Source organism: Daphnia pulicaria, chromosome 11 (genome assembly GCF_021234035.1).
Source record: "Daphnia pulicaria isolate SC F1-1A chromosome 11, SC_F0-13Bv2, whole genome shotgun sequence".
NCBI lineage: Eukaryota > Metazoa > Arthropoda > Branchiopoda > Diplostraca > Daphniidae > Daphnia > Daphnia pulicaria.
The window spans coordinates 1629674-1648873 of record NC_060923.1 but is presented as its reverse complement, the minus strand read 5'-3'; the positions used below and the strand labels follow the sequence as shown (position 1 = coordinate 1648873).

The 19200-nt window shown below is 42.9% G+C and overlaps 4 protein-coding genes across 6 annotated transcripts; 3 read left to right on the top strand and 1 right to left on the bottom strand.

Moving 5' to 3' along the window:
• Positions 1-34: 34 nt before the first annotated feature.
• LOC124315383 (myeloid differentiation primary response protein MyD88-like) lies at positions 35-1803 on the top strand. Its single transcript, XM_046781031.1, has 7 exons — positions 35-243; positions 307-491; positions 549-626; positions 693-820; positions 903-1071; positions 1134-1296; positions 1355-1803. Exons 1-7 carry the CDS (start codon positions 116-118, stop codon positions 1653-1655), a joined length of 1152 nt encoding a protein of 383 aa, XP_046636987.1. The 5' UTR covers positions 35-115; the 3' UTR covers positions 1656-1803.
• Positions 1804-6931: 5128 nt separating this feature from the next.
• Positions 6932-12906, top strand: LOC124315116 (hamartin-like). 2 transcript variants are annotated; one of them, XM_046780542.1, is made up of 10 exons: positions 6932-7060; positions 7355-8104; positions 8172-8292; positions 8356-8928; positions 8991-9161; positions 9228-9963; positions 10206-10787; positions 11419-11588; positions 12097-12349; positions 12496-12906. In XM_046780542.1, the coding sequence occupies exons 1-10, from the start codon at positions 6999-7001 to the stop codon at positions 12684-12686; spliced, it is 3609 nt and encodes a 1202-aa protein (XP_046636498.1). In that variant the 5' UTR covers positions 6932-6998; the 3' UTR covers positions 12687-12906. The 2 variants fall into 2 exon arrangements, with proteins under 2 accessions (XP_046636498.1, XP_046636499.1); XM_046780543.1 differs by lacking the exon at positions 6932-7060 and adding an exon at positions 7067-7294.
• Positions 12907-15153: 2247 nt separating this feature from the next.
• LOC124315500 (heme-binding protein 2-like) lies at positions 15154-18250 on the top strand. Of its 2 annotated transcripts, none has more exons than XM_046781221.1 (5): positions 15154-15284; positions 16556-16782; positions 16856-16988; positions 17060-17234; positions 17338-18250. In XM_046781221.1, the coding sequence occupies exons 2-5, from the start codon at positions 16612-16614 to the stop codon at positions 17756-17758; spliced, it is 900 nt and encodes a 299-aa protein (XP_046637177.1). In that variant the 5' UTR covers positions 15154-15284; positions 16556-16611; the 3' UTR covers positions 17759-18250. The 2 variants fall into 2 exon arrangements, with proteins under 2 accessions (XP_046637177.1, XP_046637178.1); XM_046781222.1 differs by lacking the exon at positions 15154-15284 and adding an exon at positions 16358-16485.
• A 57-nt stretch (positions 18251-18307) lies between these two features.
• LOC124315649 (actin-related protein 2/3 complex subunit 5-B-like) lies at positions 18308-19086 on the bottom strand. Its single transcript, XM_046781455.1, has 3 exons — positions 18829-19086; positions 18677-18749; positions 18308-18615 (listed from the first exon to the last, which is right to left on the bottom strand). The coding sequence occupies exons 1-3, from the start codon at positions 18972-18974 to the stop codon at positions 18376-18378; spliced, it is 459 nt and encodes a 152-aa protein (XP_046637411.1). The 5' UTR covers positions 18975-19086; the 3' UTR covers positions 18308-18375.
• Between the last annotated feature and the right edge of the window lie 114 nt (positions 19087-19200).

The following is a 19200-nucleotide window of genomic DNA, read 5'->3' as shown; positions in this document are numbered from 1 at the left end:
CGAATGAATTTTGTGTTTCTATATTTGGCAACCCTGCGCGGTTCTAGGTAATTCCCCTTCTTTACGTTCTGCTACGATCAGTTTGTAAATATTATTGAGAAAGTTATACATAGTTATGGCAAGTTTTGACAATAACTCACATCTCGATGGATACTTGTGCTCATTGCGAACCACAACGTTCGCCAAACTTTCAAATATGTTGAATCCCACCAAAGTTCTTCTGACTGACGACGGTCATTTGAGGTAAACATTCGTTAAGAGAGATACCTTTTTGACAGGTATTAACGGGTGATAACGATTTTACAGAGATTGGAGAGGCCTGGCAGAACTGATGGGATGCGACATGTTGGTCATCCAGAATCTAGAGAAAACCAGCAACCCATTTGCGGGTTTGATTAGCCAAGTCAAAGACCTTACAGCCAACCAGCTTATAGAGTATCTTGAAAAAATGGACCGATATGATGTAGTTGATGATACAATTGCTTTGATGGGTACCACATCATATTGCATTATTAATTCATGTAAAGCTCACACATTTTTTGTTTTAGAGAATGATTTATATCTAGCCTCAAGGCAAACCAATTTACAAGAAACAAAACAAGATATTCCTCAGATTGTTACCATTGGTAGTGTGCATAATGTATTTAGTTGGATTTTTCTCTAATAATCTCTGATGTTTTTGTATATTTTAGGTGACCAAGAACAATTTAGTGAAGACGGTACTTTAGTTCAGTATGATGCTTTTGTTCTTTACGCAAGAGAAGATCAAGAGTTTGTAAACACAGTAGTTAAAAAAATAGAAGGGGAATATGGAATGAAGGTAACAATAGTAACATTGTAATGAAATCAGCTGTTTAAAAAATTAATAATAATTTGAAATACTTTGGTTTCTGCTGTTTTAGTTGTGCCTTAAAGACAGAGATTTTATCGCTGGATTACCGTTTGAACACCAAGCTGTCACGGAATTAATTTCAAATCGTTGTCGATTCGTCTTACCTATATTCTCGCCCAATTTTTTGAATTCAGAAGATAACAAATTTGTTGTTAACTTCTCCGAAGCCTTAGGCATAGGTAATGTGCTTTGCTTATTCGATTACATTGACTATAACTAATAAAACCATGTTGGTTCACAGAGAGAGGATGCCGGAAAATCGTCCCTTGCGTGTATCAGCAATGCGACTTGCCAAAATCTGTCCGCTATTATACTCGACTTGACTTTACACGGCAAAATCCTTACTGGGATTTCTGGGACAAAATGAAAAAGTCCCTTGCAGATCCTTCTGCGCCGCCTAGCGAGTATATTATTTGGAATCTATTCGACATGTCTCCTATTTCATTAATGTTTTGTTACCAGGAGAACGGATAAAATCAACATTTCTACCACGGAGAATAACACTGAACAGAAATACCCTGCTCGATTGTCTCCCAAAGGAGATCTATCCGAGAAGAGTAAATCCTACCCTGAAAATGTTCCTGCTACTTGCTCCAAGTCAAGTAGCAGTGGTGAACAAAAAGAAAACAAACTGCTCCATGAAGAAGTTGTTCAAGAGATGCCCGAACGTGGCAGAGAAACGAAACATTGGCTAAAAAAGATGTGGAAGAAATCCAAAAAGAAATCCGTAGATAAGCAGAAGGTTAAAGTCCTTGCATTTTGAAAAAATAATTTTTCTGACAAACAGACGTGTGTAAATAGAATGCTCTTAAATCTAATTAAATTGTGCGTCCGAGTAACAGTTATTATTTTTAAGAAGGATGAGAGACGAGATAATTCCTGAAAAATATATTTTCGCTCACGTTGTCATACCTAATTCGTTAGTTTCTCATTCCAGTTTCATATCTAGGTGTGAGATTGGTTTAAAGTCAAGCATCAGACGACCAGCACTTAATGGTTTACGCTAAGTGCTAAAAAGACTCGATTAACGCATGGTCTGGTAATTATTGCCTTTTCGGCCCCATGAACAAAATCAGCTACCACCTAATACTAATTTTGTTAACGAAAAACTAACCTGGCGCCTAAATTTGGTCGGCCCCTAACCGGTTTTTCCGAAATGTTGCTAATGCTAAGTAATAAAAAGACTAACAAATGTTGGAATAGTTTTAGTTTAAGATATTTTATTGAGACATTCATTCAAATCAGCAGGCAAACTCAACTTCACACACACACACTCCTCTTATTTCCTATTAGCTACCGCATTTATGTAAAGAAACGACAAGATTAAAATTCAATTTTATTTTCTAAAAAAGTAAGTTTTTTAGAGACAAAATTGACTGTTATTAAATTTTTCTTATTAATGCAATGCGAAATAAAGTAACTTTTTATGAAACCTTAAGAAAAAAATAGTTCTTAAAATTGAAGAATTAAAAAACAAATTGTTAATAATTGTCCTTTCGGCTCCGTGAACAAAATCAGCTACCGGTATTTTTCTGAACCTAACTTAACCTTAATTTTGTCGGCCATAAACGGTTTTCCCGAAATGTTTTTCATAGAAAACATTGTTTGCCTTTTATTTTGAAATTTCCGTGTACGATTAATAAAAATGATAATCTAAATGTTGCTAATGCTAAGTAATAAAAACACAATCAAATGGTGGTATTTGTTTTAAGATATTTTATTGAGACATATTAATTCAAATCAGCAGGCACACTCAACTTCACACACAAATTCATCCAATTCACACTCCATTCATTCACACGAAGAGGAAGAGAAAGAAGAGAAGAAAATGGCGAGAAAAAAGGTGAAAAGGTAAAAATAAAAGCAATCAGATGAGAGTCTAGAGGGAGAAATCACTTGGGTGAAAACTGTTGTTGAATAGCAGGAAGGTCGGTTAAATGTGCAATTAGAAATTTTGACAGGTGCACGTTCTTCTTATCGACATTCCCTTCGTGGATTTGTGGTAGTTTTTCTTTCCTCGACGTGATTGGATATCAATTGAACATAACCTACATTGGATAATGTGTGCATTAGTAATGATTCATTCAAACAGGTCCCAGTTTGAGCCGAGATGATGGTTACGTCAAAGGGGGAACGGGAACCTAAAAACTGAAGCCGTCCTGCCTAAAAAATGAACTCAAACGTTGGTTATGAAATTCACACGTTCTAGAATAACCGACTATCAATCCTTAAATATTTTTCGGAAACAAAATGATTATTAGCAGAAACATGATTATCAAAACATCGAGATTCACCAACTATCTCAGTCACAAAATCATTTCCGGTTTATGTTTTTCTTCTTGTGGGTAGTAACGCCATCGGTCCTCTTCGGTCCACGCCATCGGTCCTCTTCGGTCCTCTTCGGTCCTCTTCGGTCCTCTTCGGTCCTCTTCGGTTCACGCCATCGATCCTCTTCGGTCCTCGCCATCAGTCCTCTTCGGTCCTCTTCGGTCCTCACTATCAGTCCTCTTCGGTCCTCGCCATCGGGCCTCTTCTTTCCTCGCCAACGGCCCTCTTCGGTCCTCACCATCGCTTCAGGGAAACATAAACCGGTCACAAAATCGTGCTTCAATAAGCTGGATGGAATAACGATGCTTAAAATAAAAATGCTAAAGCTAAAATCACTCGTTTCCTAAAACATGAAAGAATTGATTAATCGATTAGACTAGCGCGCGACTTCACCCAACGTGAGTCATTTTAAAGACAGGGAGGTCCCCAGTTAATAGGTTCTTCCGCCCACCCTATGACGTCACCATCACTCAATCATCCCGGTACCTGTTTGATGTAATCATTATTAATGCACACATTATCCAATGTAGGTTATGTTCAATTGATATCCAATCGCGTCGAGGAATGAAAAACTACCACAAATCCACGAAGGGAACATCGATAAGAAGAACCTGCACCTGCCAAAATTTCTAATTGCACATTTAACCGACCTTCTTGCTATTAAGTAACAGTTTCCACCCATAATGATTTCTCCATAGACGACCCGATTGTGAAAAAGAAGAAAATGAAAGCGAAGAATTAGTGAAAACAAATGGAAGGTAAAAAGTTGCAAGGAAGAAAGAAGAAAGACACAGAAAAAGTCAATTTTTTTTTTTTTTGGTTTTGTTTTTTGTTTGTTTTTTTTGGTTGTTTTTTTGGACTTTTTTTTTTTTTTTGTTTTTTTTGGGACTTTTTTTTTTTTTTTTTTGTTTTTGGGACTTTTTTTTTTTTTTTTTTTTTGTTTTTGGGACTTTTTTTTTTTTTTTTTGTTGTTTTTGGGACTTTTTTTTTTTTTTTTTTTTGTTTTTGGGACTTTTTTTGTTTGTTTTTTTGTTGTTTTTGGGACTTTTTTTGTTTTTTTTGTTGTTTTTGGGACTTTTTTTGTTTTTTTGTTGTTTTTGTTTGGTTTTTTTGGGGGGCTTTTTGTGAGTTTTAAGTTTTTTTTTTTTTTTTCCTTTCCTTATTTGACAACATTTCGTCCACGACTTGACCCAATTGATGGTGGCGAAATTCGGCAGTAGCATGCCAATCCGCAAGAAGAGCCATCAGAGTTCTGAAGATGGGAAACTTTATTGAAAGCTTGACGTTCTGCTGAGCTTCTCGTCGGCCGTACTGGAATCTTAGGCTTTAACTTATTGTCCGCCAAGCTCTGCTGTAATTCGCTGGTGACGTTTGGTTTGTTGTCGGAGACGATTTTCTTGGAAGTTGCGACCCTCACGGGAATCTTCGAGGCCACAACATTTGCTGGTGGCAAAACAGTCTTCACTGATGGACGAGATTCGGACGAGACATCTTTGCTGATGGAATCTTCTGTTTGCGGAAATGTACCATTCATCGTTTTAACCCGAATCGGGATCTTGGATTTGAAACCCATGTTCTTCGTCTCATTAGGTTCAGTCTCGGCGGCAAAAGGACCATTTGACACCCTCACCGGGATTTTGGATGCTGAGCATCCCGGTCTTGATGATGAGACGGGCCGACCGTAAGTTGGTGAAACGGAAAGACTCCGCCCGTTGGTAACAGACTGGATTTCGGATGCATTTGTCGGTTGCGTGGCCGCAGAACGATTGGAGGATGTCGTCGCTGATGGTAATAGCTTGATGTAATAGCTGATGGAAGGCGGGATTGCACGACCTACTACGTCTTCAAATGTTCTCTTTTTGCCAGGTAGGGGCTCTGCTATCGGGAAGCAAGAATTCTGCTGGGAAGACATTGTTGATAAATCTTCAGAGACCGTTGTTGCGTAGTCAATCGTGGGAGATGCATTTATCGCTTTGATCCAATCGGCTTCGAAATCCGTTACCGGAACCAAGTCCTCTTCTTTCTGGTACGATTCAGAGACTGTTGTTGCGTAGTCAATCGGGGGAGATGCATTTATCGCTTTGATCCAATCGGCTTCGAAATCCGTTACTGGAACAGAGTCCTCTTCTTTCTGATACGATTGTTTACCGTTGACGGAAAACCTGACTTCCACCTTCTGATTGTGCCCTTCGAAAAACATTCCGTCGAAGATCTTATGGGCTCGCCTTGCGTCTGGTGGATCGACGAAATTGACGCCCATGATGCCTGAGTTGTTTCCGTTTTGGTCCGCAAACATGGTGTAGTTCTCGACAGCGCCAACCATGAGTTCAAGCTGACGAATGATATCTTCACCGTGAACCGAATGTGGTGAGTTGTTAAACACAAGGAACTGGTACTCGATATCGTCGTCCTCTTCGTTGGTGTCAATGAAAGATGACGATGCCGCTGGTGGTGTTGCGAAAAGATCATCCATGGAGTCGAATGTTGAATGGTCGAGTTCATCGAATAAAATCTCATCGTTGGGTTGATAAGAGACATTAATCGGTGGCGTAGGATTCCCAAAGTCGCTAGAAGCTTGCTGGATCACTGCTGGCTTGGAGATTTCCATTTTGCTTTCGGCCAACAGTCGAAGGACTTGCGTGTTCTTGTCTTCAAATTCAGTCAGGTTCGTTTCCAATACTTTGTCGATCGAATCTGCGGCGGTATTGTCAGACGACAGAAACGATATCAATTCTAGAAGACGGTCTTTAGCTTCAATATTAACACGGCTCGACTTTAATTCCTTTTCCATCAAACGAAGGTTTTCTTGCTCAAGGGTGAGTATTCTAGAGTCCATGGCACTTTGAGATGAGGCTGATGCCCACTCGTCTTTTTCGTTTTCGAGCTGACGATTCTTGTTGTTAGAGAGGGCGAGTTGGAATTCTAATTTTGCCAATTCGGCCTTCAGGATCTTATTTTCGGCCGCAACATTGCTATTTTCAGCGAGCTTTCTGATCAAGGTACGGTTGTTTTCTTGATGCATTTCGTCGTTGTTAGTCAAGGGTCTGGTAGTAAAGGCGATTCCCTTTCGGGTTCCCAAGACGTCCGGTTGAATGACATCACTCTTCTTCATCACTGCACGCTGATGCGATTTGGTAGTACTTTCAATGCAGTCATCGATGAAACAAAATCCCTTCCAAGGAAGGAAAAATGGCACAAGCCAATCAAGTATGCAATTCATTTTGGATAGAGATCAAAAACTTCTTTGTGATTCTTGTAACAGATTTCAGATCAACGAAATTAAGTAATAGAACGTTTATCTATTTTCTTTGGCGTCGTCTCCTTATGTATGCCCGGGCAAGGGAATAAAACCTTTGCACGAGTCATTTCCTCATGTTTTTCCTAGATTTTTTATTTAGTTTCTTCTTTTAAACGTTTCATATTGCATTAAACGTATAGTTTATGATTTAACAACTATTGTTCAATTATTTTAAAGTTGACTACTATAAATTAAAACCCAATAATTTTCATTTTAAATTAAGGTTTTGGTAAGATTCTGCAATGTTTCCGCCTGTTTCCGCCCGTTTCCGCCCGTTTCCGCTTTGAAAAAGCGATAGAGCGCCAACGGTGGTTAAATTGCAAACTTCAACATTTTCTAAAAACTTCTACTTTCTCACGCGTCCGATTTTTAAAAGAGAAAAATCGAAACATTATTTTATTTACACAATCAAATCATCCCTTTTTAGTTTTTCACTTTTTCCTGCATTTTCCTTTTAATATCTCGATGAAGTTGTGATAAATGTCTACAGATGGCGTTTCAGCGTTGCAGACGATTACATTGCCTCAATTTCCTAAAACGAGGTAAACATTCGTAAAACTTGGTAGTTATTTCAATTTGTATTAAGCTCGTAATCAGTTAACACGTCTCAACATCTCGCTACCAGCATTTGTAAATTAGAACCACAAAATATTGAAAGTGTTGAATTCAACCTTTTAGCAAGAGTTCGCTCGTGGATAATGTTCTTTTTCATTACCCGCCATCAACTTCGTCTATCCTTTAGTGAAACCTTATCATTTTATCTTAATTTATTCAATGTAAACTCGATCGTGTTTTACTGACAAGTTCTCTTTTATAAATATAATCCTTTTCTTTAGGGAAATGGAAGATCCATACATGCATTTGGATCCAGCTGATTTCTTCAATCTTTTGGAAAGCAATCAACTGTCAGTGGTGGAAGATATCAAGAGTCTTATTCATGATCACCTCAACTCCACCAAAGAAGCATGGCTTGTTCAGGGTCTCTTCGATTACAGCATGTCAAAAGGCTCTCTGAGGGCGATGGAGATCCTTCTCGGTCTCAGGGAGACACATTCTAAGCACTTGCTTGACAAGCTGTCAGAATCTCTTCGTTCCAGTAATAGTAGACTCTCTTCACTTATTTTCATGGGATTCTTGGTGCGGAAACAACCCCAATGGCTTCACAAAATCAGTTCACACTATGTAATGAGGGATCTGATCAAAGTGCTCAAGACCGATGGTGGCGTTGTGGTCTTGGTCAATGCTTTGCTTGTCTTGACTGCCCTTATCCCTATCATCCCGAATTTGGAGAGCTCCATACTCAATGAAATCTTTGAAAGCTTCACTCGATTGGCTGCCTGGAATTACTCCAACCAGCCCAAACAGCCAGAAGTTTACGTTCTTCATCTCCAGATTGCACTCTATGCCTTGTTCCATCGCCTGTACGGCATGTACCCGTGCAATTTCCTTTCCTACTTGCGTCAACATTACTCGCTACGAGATAATCTGCCCATCTTCAGCCACACCGTCAAACCCATGGTGGAGACAGTGCGAATGCATCCTCTGTTGGTCACCGCATCCAAAGACATTGAAATTGGAACTGCCAGGTCTGTATTTTCACTCTTTCATATCAGTGAATAAGTGAAACCTATTTTCTACATCTCTTTGTCTCAGGTGGAAGCAGATGAGTGTCCACGACATTGTCACCGAATGTGCCAAATACTCTTTGCTCGAATGCCAAGATCTGAGCAATCGGGAGGAAATGATTTGTTCGAATCTAGTTCATTCTTCTACGGTATTTATCTTGCTATCTTTTTCAGGGTTTATACTTTCCTACTCATTTGAATGTCATCTGCAGTGTGCTTTAGAGCCAGTGATTGTAAGCGCAGCACAACCAGCACCGTGGCTTGACGAAGCCATGAACGTTGCTGGCGAGTGGACGTGGCCGGCTCAATGGGTTCCTCAGGGTCCTGCATCTACTAAAGCTCCTCTTAGCGCTCGTGTGACGCCTAAACCCGATCCGACCGAGAGCTTCCTAAAGCAACAGCAAGCAGCTTCTATTCCACCTTCGTCTTCGGTGGCTCGGACGTTAAGTCTGACCCCAACAGCCTCTCCATTGCCACTTCCACCCACTTCTCCCATGAAAAAAGATCTTCATTCATTCAAATTTCCCGGCGCCGGAGTGGTGGTAGGAGCTACTGGTGAACACGACCGACGCAGCACAGTCATTGGAGTCAAATTGCAGAAAATTGGCCAGGAACCGGCCAGTAACTCGTTTGCTCACTTTGGTCCCGTTCTTTCCGGAATGCGATCAAGACATTCTAGTGGAGCTCCCAGTGCCGATCCTCGCAAGAACTTGATGAGCCCATCCACTTTGCTCCAAACAGATCCTCTGAGCCCTGCCCAGCTAGCCAATAAGCCCACGGACAAGGTAACAGTGACACTTTTGAAAAATGTTATTTCCCAGTCATTTCTCATATTGATTCTCAATAGGATCGCGATCAAATTAGTGCTGAAGATCGGGAAGTGTGTCGACTATTGTCAACTAAACCCGCTCCCAAAGATTTCGAAAAGGAAACTCACGCCCTTTCTCAATCGTGGGTCCAGTCACGGGAAGGAACGCCCTGTGCTCTGCCGCCCAGTCGACCCGACAGTTTACTTCAGGTATTCTTCCAAATATTTCAATGAATAGCACAGCATAGATTTACTAGGTGATTTAAATCATTTCAGGATAAAATTGACGATGTCCGACATGATGACAGCGAGCCGGAAGACTATAGTCGAGCTTGCCATGAAGACGATAATTACGGAGATGATGTTCTCGAGTCACGACCAATCACTGCAGGCCATGGTCCAGGAGCAGGTGGTGGAGTGACCCACACTTCTTGCCAATCCGGAGGTCTTCCCATGGTGGACCAAACGCGCTTCTCCGATTTTGTTCAACGCGTCAAACGACTCCGCTACTTCAGTCAATGCCTTCCGGTGGCCAGTGCCAACCAAGGCAGTCCTGGAAGTGGTAGCAGTATCGGCACCGTGGTCGACAGTACCAGTTCCTTTGGTCAAACGATGGCGACCTTGCCATCGCGTTCCCGCAAGCGGAGCAATTCGTGCCCGAATTTGCTCCAGCTTGATTTCAATGGCGACCAGCGGACTGCCGTCGTTGCAGAAGGTGGCAACAAAGAGGAGCCTTCCTCTTCTTCCAGTTCAACAGCTCAGCAGCAATCAACGGGTTGCCAGACGGATCAGGATCTTTGGCCGCCCACACCGTACGAACATCTTTTCTTTAGCGTTTTGCCTCCATCACTACTCTTCCCGCCTCCGCCAGCACCGGCTGAAGCCCCTCCCAGGTCGCTGGCTCCTTCAGAGCTGCTGGATCGCTATATCGACGCCGCATTCCGGAACCATGAGCGGAGTATGGCTCTTTTAGGCAAACCCAACGCTACGGAAGATGTCGCCTTGCTCAAAGGTTAGTCACTCGCTTGTAAAAAACCAACCCAAACGTCTAGTCTGGCTTTCTCTTTCTCCGCCGGAAACAGGTTTCGTAATTGTTGATTGAACAAGAGGTTCAAACACGTTACGGAAAACTGGTCTTGTTCCGAGGAAAAGAAGCTTTCACCTTGCTACAGAGTGAAATGCGGAAATTTCATTTCTCCAGAATTGATGACGATATTTTTCATCCGACGAGTGACATTCTTTCATGTTATCCAGGACAAGTGTTGATGTTGCAGAGTCAACTGCAATTCGAGCGCCATCGCCGGGAAGTCCACGCCGAGCGCAACCGCCGCCTGCTGGCCAAAGCTAAACAAGGCCGTTTGGTTGAGGAGGAACTGCACACGATGCGTTTGCAGCTGGTGCAAGCCCAGAACGAGATGGCGGCCGTCCGTCGGGATGCCGAGTCGATGCGCCGGTTGAGAAACGCGGCCGAAACTGAACGCGCCCAGGCCGTCCTCCAGTTCGAGGAGAGGACCAAGAAAATGTTCCAAGAGTTGCAGGACATTTCGTCTGACAGATGCGAACGAGAGGAGGAACTACTCACGGCCCGGGACCAGGTCCGTTCCCTGCGTCGTGAAGCGGACCGACTTCACGCCGCTTTGTTTACCGTCGACGCCGAAATGAAAGATCTGAGGCGACAGGCCAACGAATCCAGGCGCTACCAACAGGATCTCAAGGATTCCCAGTATCATCTGATCGCCGCTCGAGAGACGGCCAATTTGCTCCAGCAGCAGCTCATGAATCCCTCGGGTGCCGTCTTGAAATACGAAATGGAAGAGATGACACGAGCTTATAAAGGTTCTCCCATCAACATTTTCTTAATTCTTTCCAGTTTTCAGTAGATTTTTGTTTTGTTTTGAAATTCCAAATTGATTTTGAATTTCGTAAAACATTTTTAACCGGCGGGTCTGTAGAGAAAACAAAACGAGAAGTTGATTTCGCATATTGGTTCCGATATTTTGAGGTCAATGTCTGGAACGTGACGAGAAGAAGCGGGTTTTTTTTTTTTTAGATCTTCGTCGCACTCAAATAAGAAACGGAAATGATGATGATAAAATGAAGAAGAATAATGTGCGGTCAATTCTATAAAAAGATGGAAGAAGAAGAAGAAGAAGAAGAAAGGAAATTGGCTTGACCGCAAAGTTAATTTGGTTTCGTTGGATGGTTTTGGCCATTCCCAATACCGGAATCGAGGTCATTGCGCTCCGTCTTGTGTTTTGTTTTGGGGCCGTACGGAGGAGGAGGCTTGGTTGATCGAGTTCGATCGGCAGCACGTATCGGTATCCTGTGGTTTTTGTTGATATAGAAGCCGTTACACAATTTCCATTTTTTTATGTTTGTACTCTATTTTTTTCTGTAATTTTAAGTGAAACTTCATCCGCATTCCGGCCCTGTTTTTATTTAAATTTGTATTGTGTAATTGTTGCAGAGGAGTTGAAAGCTCACTGGGAGAAACTGGAACGAGAGAGGCGACAGAACGAGGCGCTGACGTCCAAATTGGCAGAAATGGAATCGGCGGCCGGGCGGCGAGAGACGGACATTTCCGACCTGAAACGTTTGCTGCAGCTGGTCAAGGAGGAACACCAGCAAGTCATGCAGGTAAATAATGGTAAATAATGGCCCGTACCTGGTAGTGGTGGTGTATAGTAATAATAATAATAATAATAACAACCATCATCATTTGAAAACGCGGAACGGGAACGAAATGAAAAATTTTGATCAAACAACAGCCGGACGCCGGTCCTGCCTCATTCTTTTATTGGTCTGTGTGTGTGTGTGTGTGTTGGTCCGTTCCAGGCAGCAAGAGAGAATCGAGGTCGACATGCCACTATTTCACCGATGAACTGATTACTCCTTATAAGCTGATGTGGCGGAGAAACAAGTGAAAGAAAGCGGAGAAATCGAGGGCGTTATGACTTTTCCTAATTTCTTCTCGCTCCTACAACATGAAATACTACTAGAAAAGGAGGGGGGGTTGATTTAACTTGCAACTCTTGTTTTACTGGGTCCCATGAAATGACATTTGAATGATTGGATGAGATGTGTTCAAAATATTCGAAATTGCCAAGCGTGAATTTTTGGCTTTGAATTTTTGGTATTTTTCCAGGTGGCCGAGCACAAATACGAGTCGATTAAAAGCATCAACGTGGCCTTGGAGAACAACATTCTGCAATTGCGCCATCAGGTCGAACTTGGACGATCGCGTCAGTCGCGCCGCCGGCTCATCACCCAACAGCGTGAAGATGGGTCGGGGGGCGCGACGGCCCTGCCGGCTGGATCTTCCTCGTCGGCGATGCCCTCCTCTGTTCCAGGATTCAGCACATCACCCAGCAGTCCGCCATCCTTTTCTTCCATTTCAGGTGAGCACATTTCTTATTTCTTTTGTTTTTTTCGGTGGGTGGGTGGACGGGACGACCACAATTCCGCATGTGTTGTTGCCATTGCTTATTCCGTTAACTGGGCCGTTACTTGATTGACCATTTCTGTCGTTTCTCCTGTCTATTAGGAGCCAGTACGGAGCAGCTGTCTGTGTCGTTAGCGGTGGAGGCCAGCGAGGGGCTCAACTACTGGCAGACAATAGAGACGTCGGCGCTGGCCCAAGTGGGAGCCGATTTGCCGCACGAAGGCAGCGGCAACGTCGACCGTAGTCACAGTCTCGATATTGACCGCAACGCCAAGAAACCGACGTCCGAATGAGAGAGAGAGAGAAATAATATCCCATGCGCAGGCGTATAACATAATCATTAACATACTACTACTACTACTACTATTACCTAATACTACTTCTATAATCACACGCAAATTTAAAAAACAAAAAACAATTCGGAAATGTGTACGTCTGAAAAAGGAACATCTTTTTTTCTTCCTTGGGGTCGTCTTGTACCACCAACGTGAACATAAAAACACATCAATATTATTCTAGTTGTTTTCTCTCAATCTCATTATTATTATTTTTCTTTTTCTTCCACAGCCGAAAAAAGAAAGAAATAATTCGGGTCGTTATGGCAAACTCCCCCGCCTTTTTTCTTCGATTTTTGTTTTCCAAAATCGACGAGGTCGGCCCCGTTTCCGCGTCGACCTGCGGTCATGGCCGTCTCTGTAGTCCCGGCACGTCGTTCGAGAAGGGGGGAAGAAAGAAGAATGAAGAAGAAGAGAGAAAAAAAGGGCGTGAAAGTAGAAGATTGGGAACCTTTAAGTAGGGCACGTGAGTTCGACGTCTGTCTTTTTTTTTCTTTTTTAAAAAACATTTCTTCTTTTATTTTTAGTTTTTTTGAGAAAAATTTTGCCCGTGAGCGATAAAAACAACCGAAATGATTTGGTCTCGGTTGTTATGTTGTTGCCGCATTTTCGACCAGGTAGGGGATATTGGGGGCCTTTGTAAGGAACGAGGAGAAGGGGGGGAGGAGTTGAAAGAAGATGGTTTTTAAGTCTTTTCCACACACAGCGCAAGGTAGAATGTGGAATAACGGTGAGTTGGCTCTCCATCCACCGGCCAGGGGAGAAAAGGTCACATTGCTGTTTCGAAACCAACAAGACTCGGAAGAGAAACGAAAGAATTTGTAATTTATTTCCGTCATTTCGTAATGTCGTCGTCTTTCAAAGATAGAAAAACCCAACTCGTGCCATATTGTCCGTCCATCTGTGCTCTGCCAGAGCCAAAAATGTGAGTCGTACGCGCCGGACCTTGAATGACATAAAACTGGACTAGTACACATCAGTTGCCAACAGCACAAATGCCAGCCATTTCCGATGAAAGTTAAAAGATGTAATCGAAAAATAAAACGGGTCTTCTTTTAGCTCAAAAAGATGACCATCTAATTCTTTCAAATTCAATCGATTATCTATTAAATTTGAACGAAACCTTTTTTGCCTGCCGTTTTTGGGGGAGGACTCGTCCGTTCGGGTTCTTGAATGGACAGATGGGTCCCGGCGAATTCTTCTTCTTCATTTTATTCATTCCATCGTCGTTCGTCAACTCCAAACTTGACCAACCGCCCTTGAACCAAAAGCCCGGAATTCCTACATTTTCGGATGCCCTCGCCGCATGTAGGTCACTATTTTACTCGAACCGTAGTCTCTAATGTTTGTGTTTCTTCTCCAAGTTTGAACGAGAGGTCGGCGGCGAAAAAAGGCCACAGAATTCTATTGCGTCTATATTTTCCCGTGAAAATTGCGCTCGGTGTGCGTGTGTCTATACATTTTTGGCGTGATCTTTTCCTGCATCGACCTTTTGCAAGTTTGGCGAGGGAGTGCAGCAGTTGCACAATAACGATTAACCTCAATGAAGTTGACCTTTAATCGTAAATTGCTGTTATCGCCTCGGAAAAACTTTCCAGTCTGTCCGAAAGACAGAAATGAAAAACGAATAAAATATGCTGCACGGAGAAGAAGATGGGAAGAACCGGGAAGCCAGCAGAAGAAGGGAGGGGAAACCGAAAGGTACCGTTGGTTATCTCTCCTTGCCCAGACCGAGGAGCCAACACGAAGAAGAAGAAGAAAAACATTTATTTATTTTTTAACTTTGTAGGAAAAGAAGATAGCAGGTCACCAAAGGCACCTAATCTCAGGTGCACCATCATCCCCCCCCCCTTCCTGACTCTGCACGGCACAAACATTTTGAAGCCCCTTCGGAAAGAGATTGAAAATGAGGCCAACCGAGAGGCCGCCGAAGGAACAACAACAGTTCGGGACATAGTACTACTATACAGTCATTTACATAAAGTTACTAATTTTGTACTTGTTCATTTTTTTTAGTTTCGTGATGATGATGACGGCCAGGCGAAAGAGTCGAAACATTTTCGTTCGTTTTTGAAATGTTTTCGTGATGTTCTGCAATTTAAAAGTGTGTCTCGAGCACGCACGACGTTCTTTTTCGGCTGGCCCCTTTTGATCCCATATATTCACGAATGACGGGACCTAAAGCTTTTTTGTACATCCTTCTCACACACTTGATACTCTCAATGTTTCTTTGTGTGTGTGTGCGCGCTAGCTAAGGGTAAGCCACTTGTGTGAATGTAACTCCTCCTCCTCTTCTGCCACCCCACTATTTGCACCACCCACCGACTCCCGGACGAACCGACGACGACGTCACGATGCATTCAGATGCTACATCTGCTGAAATAACCAAAAGAAAGAAAGAAAATGAAGTCCCCCCCCCCTTCCCCGGCGGGCGTTTGCCGTGGAGTTGGGTCCGGGGCTATTTAAGCGCCGGTGCTCATTTAGTCGCTGAACGTTAGCCCGTGACAATCCGTGCAATCAGCTTGCAATCAACTACAGCAGGACACACTCTCCACTGTGAGTTTTCCGTTTGAAATTTTTTTGGTCTATTTCTTTCTATTCTTTCCAACACCTTGAAATTCGCGTAATTTTTCATCCCATTTTCCATTTGAAAAATTTTGAATAACTTTTGAGAAAATTATCGCAGATTTTGAAATTGTTGGTAGTTTCTCCTTCACGGGCCATTTGAGAGACCTAACGGTAGTTGTAGCATGTTTCCCTTATGTAACGAGTAGACAAAGAAAGTTAAAAGGAGGCATCTATCCTTATAGTTAACACAATTGAATATGTTTAAAGGAAATGGCTTTTTTGTTGTTGGTTGCCTTTTAAATGGATTCGAAAAGTGGGGGGAGGAGATGGGGGGGTCGAGAAGATAAAAGAAACACAGTCCATCCATGTCTAAAGCGGACCGAGTTGGTTCAATGACCTCCGCTTGTGCTCATCCTGGGCATCTCTCCGATGCGCTCGTGACCTCTAAAAAAAGGAGGAAAAAAGTCCATTTTGTTGGCCAGGAGAGTTGGTTTCTTCTTCTTCAGAGAACGCGGAAATCTTCTTAGCCATCTTGAATGTGTTGGTGGTTGGTGATGGAAACTTGAAACCGTGCCCCCAAATGCCAACACAAAAGAAAAGGAGGAGAGTAGAGTTACCTTTAGTCCGGTCGTAGCAATGAACCCCCCCATCTCTCTCCCACCTTTTTGTGTCTGGATGGATGGAAGAAACGTGGAATGAGCACCTAGACTTGTTGACCTGAATTGCAAATGACTCTCCTACCCATCTTCTTCTTTATCCGCTGGCTGGCTCCTTCCAGCTTTTTTTCTGGGTTCGTGTAATAATCGTTCAAGGGGGAGGGAGCCCAAAGAAAGAAAGGGCCAGGTGGGTGTAGGCATTGCTCTTGTGTGTGTGTGCTATTCACCCGATGGGGCCATCGGGCATATCCGCTTCGGATGGCCCATGTATGGAAAAGCCCGGGGTAGGTGCTGCTGCTGCCCAAGGAGGAGGCGAGTTGTAGGATGAGGAACAGGTAGTAGTTGTTAGCCACCACCAAGAGTTCAAGGTCACGGTCAGGTTTCCACCCAACTAACGGTTCCTCCTCCCCAACTCCTACTACCTCCCTCCTCCTTCTTCTTCTTTCTTAACCTAACGACCCAGTCACGATCCGGATGGTCAAGTCACTCACCACTTGATTTCCATCGACTGCGGACGTCTTTCCCCTCCTTCTGTGCGTGTTATTTCATCTTATTGACTTTAAACTACAAAAGAAGTGACTGAATTTTCTTGTCTTCTTCTAGGCAGTTTTCAATTTTTGCTGATTCCGCAAACGCAGCCAACAACAACAAACCAGAAAATGTCTTGCCGATTGGGTGCTATCGCCCTCGTCCTTGCGCTCTGCGCCGTCTCCGTTCACTCGCAGGTGTGGGGCTATGTCTCGCAGAGCTTCTCCCTCGTCCGCTCCGACATCCTCGAGGCTGCCGACTACGAACTAGTGGCCAACATCTCCAACCGCGATGCCGGAGAGGTATGACTCCGATATTTTTGTTTTCTCCTTTTATTGCAATTGAGACTAAATTTTGTTTTATTTTCCATATCAGAACTACGAAGAGCGTCTGTACCCCGCCAGCAAATGGGCCTGCACTGCTCGCACCGTCCCCAAGACCGAGAGCTCACCCACCCGCAGCATGTTCGTCGACCTCTTCCGATACTTTGCCGGAGACAATTCTGACAGTAATTGATTCATTTTTCGAAAATTTATTTTTAAGGCTAGTTTGTTCATTGTTTTCTTTTGTTTCAAACAGAGAAAGAGATTGATTTGACTGTTCCAGTCAACACTTTCGTCCAGCAACGCGACAACGATGTCACCTACTACGAGACTTGCCTCACCTTGCCCAAAAAGGTCCAGTCCGCTGCCCCCAAGCCCAACAACCCATCCGTTTTCTTGGATGAGAAACCCGAAATGGTCATCCTCACCAGGTACATACAGACTTACGAATTTCAATCAAATATAGCTGCGGGCATTTCTTTATTTTGCGAACCGGCATTTCTTATTACATGTTTTTCTTTTGTGTTTGCACAGACGCGTGAGCGGCTACTTTATCACCGACACTGCCTGGGAGGAGGAGGCCATCAGCCTGAAGAAAGTGCTCAAGGAAAAGGTGCCCGAGGCCGACTACCAGAGCTATTACCGCAATGGATACGATGCCCCCATGAGGATATTCAACCGCCGCAACGAAGTTTGGTTCAGGAAGACCGGTGAGGCCGCCCAGAAGACCATCGAAGACTACAAGAAACGCCAGGCTGAGAAGGCCGTCGTCGCTGCCGCCGCCGCCGAGGAGGAGAAGAAACCCGCCGCCGATGAGAAGAAACCCGTCGCCGATGAGAAGAAACCCGTAGCCGACGAGAAAAAGACCACCGAGAAGAAGACGGAAGACAAGAAGACGGAAGAGAAGAAAAAGGTCGAGGAGCCCAAGAAGGACGCCGCTCAAAATAGAGAATAAAAACATAAAATCCGGGCGTTGATCGTTTTTTCGGTTTTTGCGAGATGTTGAAGTTATTATTTTTTTTTTAATTATTATTATTTTTATTCAAATCCTCCTGCCCCCACCCCAATTTTAGTGCGGAAGAGAGCGTCCCTTAATCTCTTTAAAGGGCGTTGTGCTGTGCAGCAAGACAAACTCTTTTGGCCATTAATTTATTCCAGATATTCTATCAATGTACAATTTCTATTTTACCCAGTTGAACTCAGCTACGCTGTCAAGAGTGTGTGTTGCCAAGTGGGTTCTCCTTTTTTCAACTTTTTTGTTTCAAGCCCTTCCTACCAAAACCCAAAACAGGGTCGAGTGGTCATTTCTTTTCTACTTTCCCCTCCTTTTGGCCAACCAAATGCCAATATATTTATACATCGATTCATTTTGTATGTGTTGCATACTCTGGCTTCTCTAGTGAGGGCTTTTCAAAATACACCTCTTTTCGATTACAACAAACCTAAATTGCAATTTATACGTGTTTTTACTGCATCAAAATTTAAGAAGACTGCTAACAAGATATTTGGTTAAGGAAGATGAACATGTATTAAAATGCTTTATGTATAAAGACGTGGAAAGAATGATTTTGTTCAGACACGCTTCTTGTCGGTAAGGACTCTGACAATGCAGCCAACACCAGCAACAGCATGAACCTTCTCGTGCCACGCCAACAACTGCCCACTGGAGCCCTCTGAGGGAGTTTCAAAGCCTCTGTAAATGTATTTCATAAGGATATCCAGCTGATCACGGTCAAGAGCATTTACTGCCTCTTCTATCTGGGTTGACTTCACAGAGAGAAGCACTTGCATAACAATATTTAAAGCAGCATCCTATAGAATTGTTAGAATTATGTCAGGTAAAAAAAATGACTTAAACATTCTATTAGTTTACTTTGACCATTTGATTGCGTGACGAAATGGGAGCATTCCTAAGGACTGTCTTCAAGGCTTCAACACTCTTCCCCGTAAACAAAAATTAGGTTAAGGAATATATGAAATTTAAATTTAAGTAATATTATTAACACATTTTTGTTAAAAGGATATTGATTGAGGAAGTTGGTAATCTCTTTTTCGTCAGGTCCGACTGGAGGTGATTGTGACTCGCCACACTCATCCTCTTTGTAATTATCTTCGTTGTACTGGTCGACATCAATTTTGCGAAAAGCAGAGCTTGAAGTGTTCTTGGCCATTTTAATTACGTTTAAATGCAATAAGAAAATGCAAAAGACTTGTAGAAAACTGTCACTCCCTTTTTGGTTTGCGGCTTTTATGAGTTTTATCTTTGTCAACAATTTCGTCAGCTAAAGCGTTGCCAAATCTAAAACAAAACTGTCGCACGCTGCTTTTTTTACTTTTCCGCTTTTTCCCAATTATCAGCTCTGCTTTTTTTCTATAATTCTTATTAATTTTTATTTT

Coding starts and splice junctions, on each gene's coding strand:
- LOC124315383 (XM_046781031.1), top strand. CDS start 116: ATGGCAAGTTTTGACAATAACTCACATCTCGATGGATACTTGTGCTCA. Junction 492..548: donor TGATACAATTGCTTTGATGG/GTACCACATCAT, acceptor TTTTTGTTTTAG/AGAATGATTTATATCTAGCC. Junction 821..902: donor AAGGGGAATATGGAATGAAG/GTAACAATAGTA, acceptor CTGCTGTTTTAG/TTGTGCCTTAAAGACAGAGA.
- LOC124315116 (XM_046780542.1), top strand. CDS start 6,999: ATGTCTACAGATGGCGTTTCAGCGTTGCAGACGATTACATTGCCTCAA. Junction 8,105..8,171: donor ATTGAAATTGGAACTGCCAG/GTCTGTATTTTC, acceptor TCTTTGTCTCAG/GTGGAAGCAGATGAGTGTCC. Junction 10,788..11,418: donor GATGACACGAGCTTATAAAG/GTTCTCCCATCA, acceptor TAATTGTTGCAG/AGGAGTTGAAAGCTCACTGG.
- LOC124315500 (XM_046781221.1), top strand. CDS start 16,612: ATGTCTTGCCGATTGGGTGCTATCGCCCTCGTCCTTGCGCTCTGCGCC. Junction 16,783..16,855: donor CCAACCGCGATGCCGGAGAG/GTATGACTCCGA, acceptor TTTCCATATCAG/AACTACGAAGAGCGTCTGTA. Junction 16,989..17,059: donor TGCCGGAGACAATTCTGACA/GTAATTGATTCA, acceptor TGTTTCAAACAG/AGAAAGAGATTGATTTGACT.
- LOC124315649 (XM_046781455.1), bottom strand. CDS start 18,974: ATGGCCAAGAACACTTCAAGCTCTGCTTTTCGCAAAATTGATGTCGAC. Junction 18,750..18,828: donor ATTACCAACTTCCTCAATCA/ATATCCTTTTAA, acceptor ATTTTTGTTTAC/GGGGAAGAGTGTTGAAGCCT. Junction 18,616..18,676: donor CACGCAATCAAATGGTCAAA/GTAAACTAATAG, acceptor ACAATTCTATAG/GATGCTGCTTTAAATATTGT.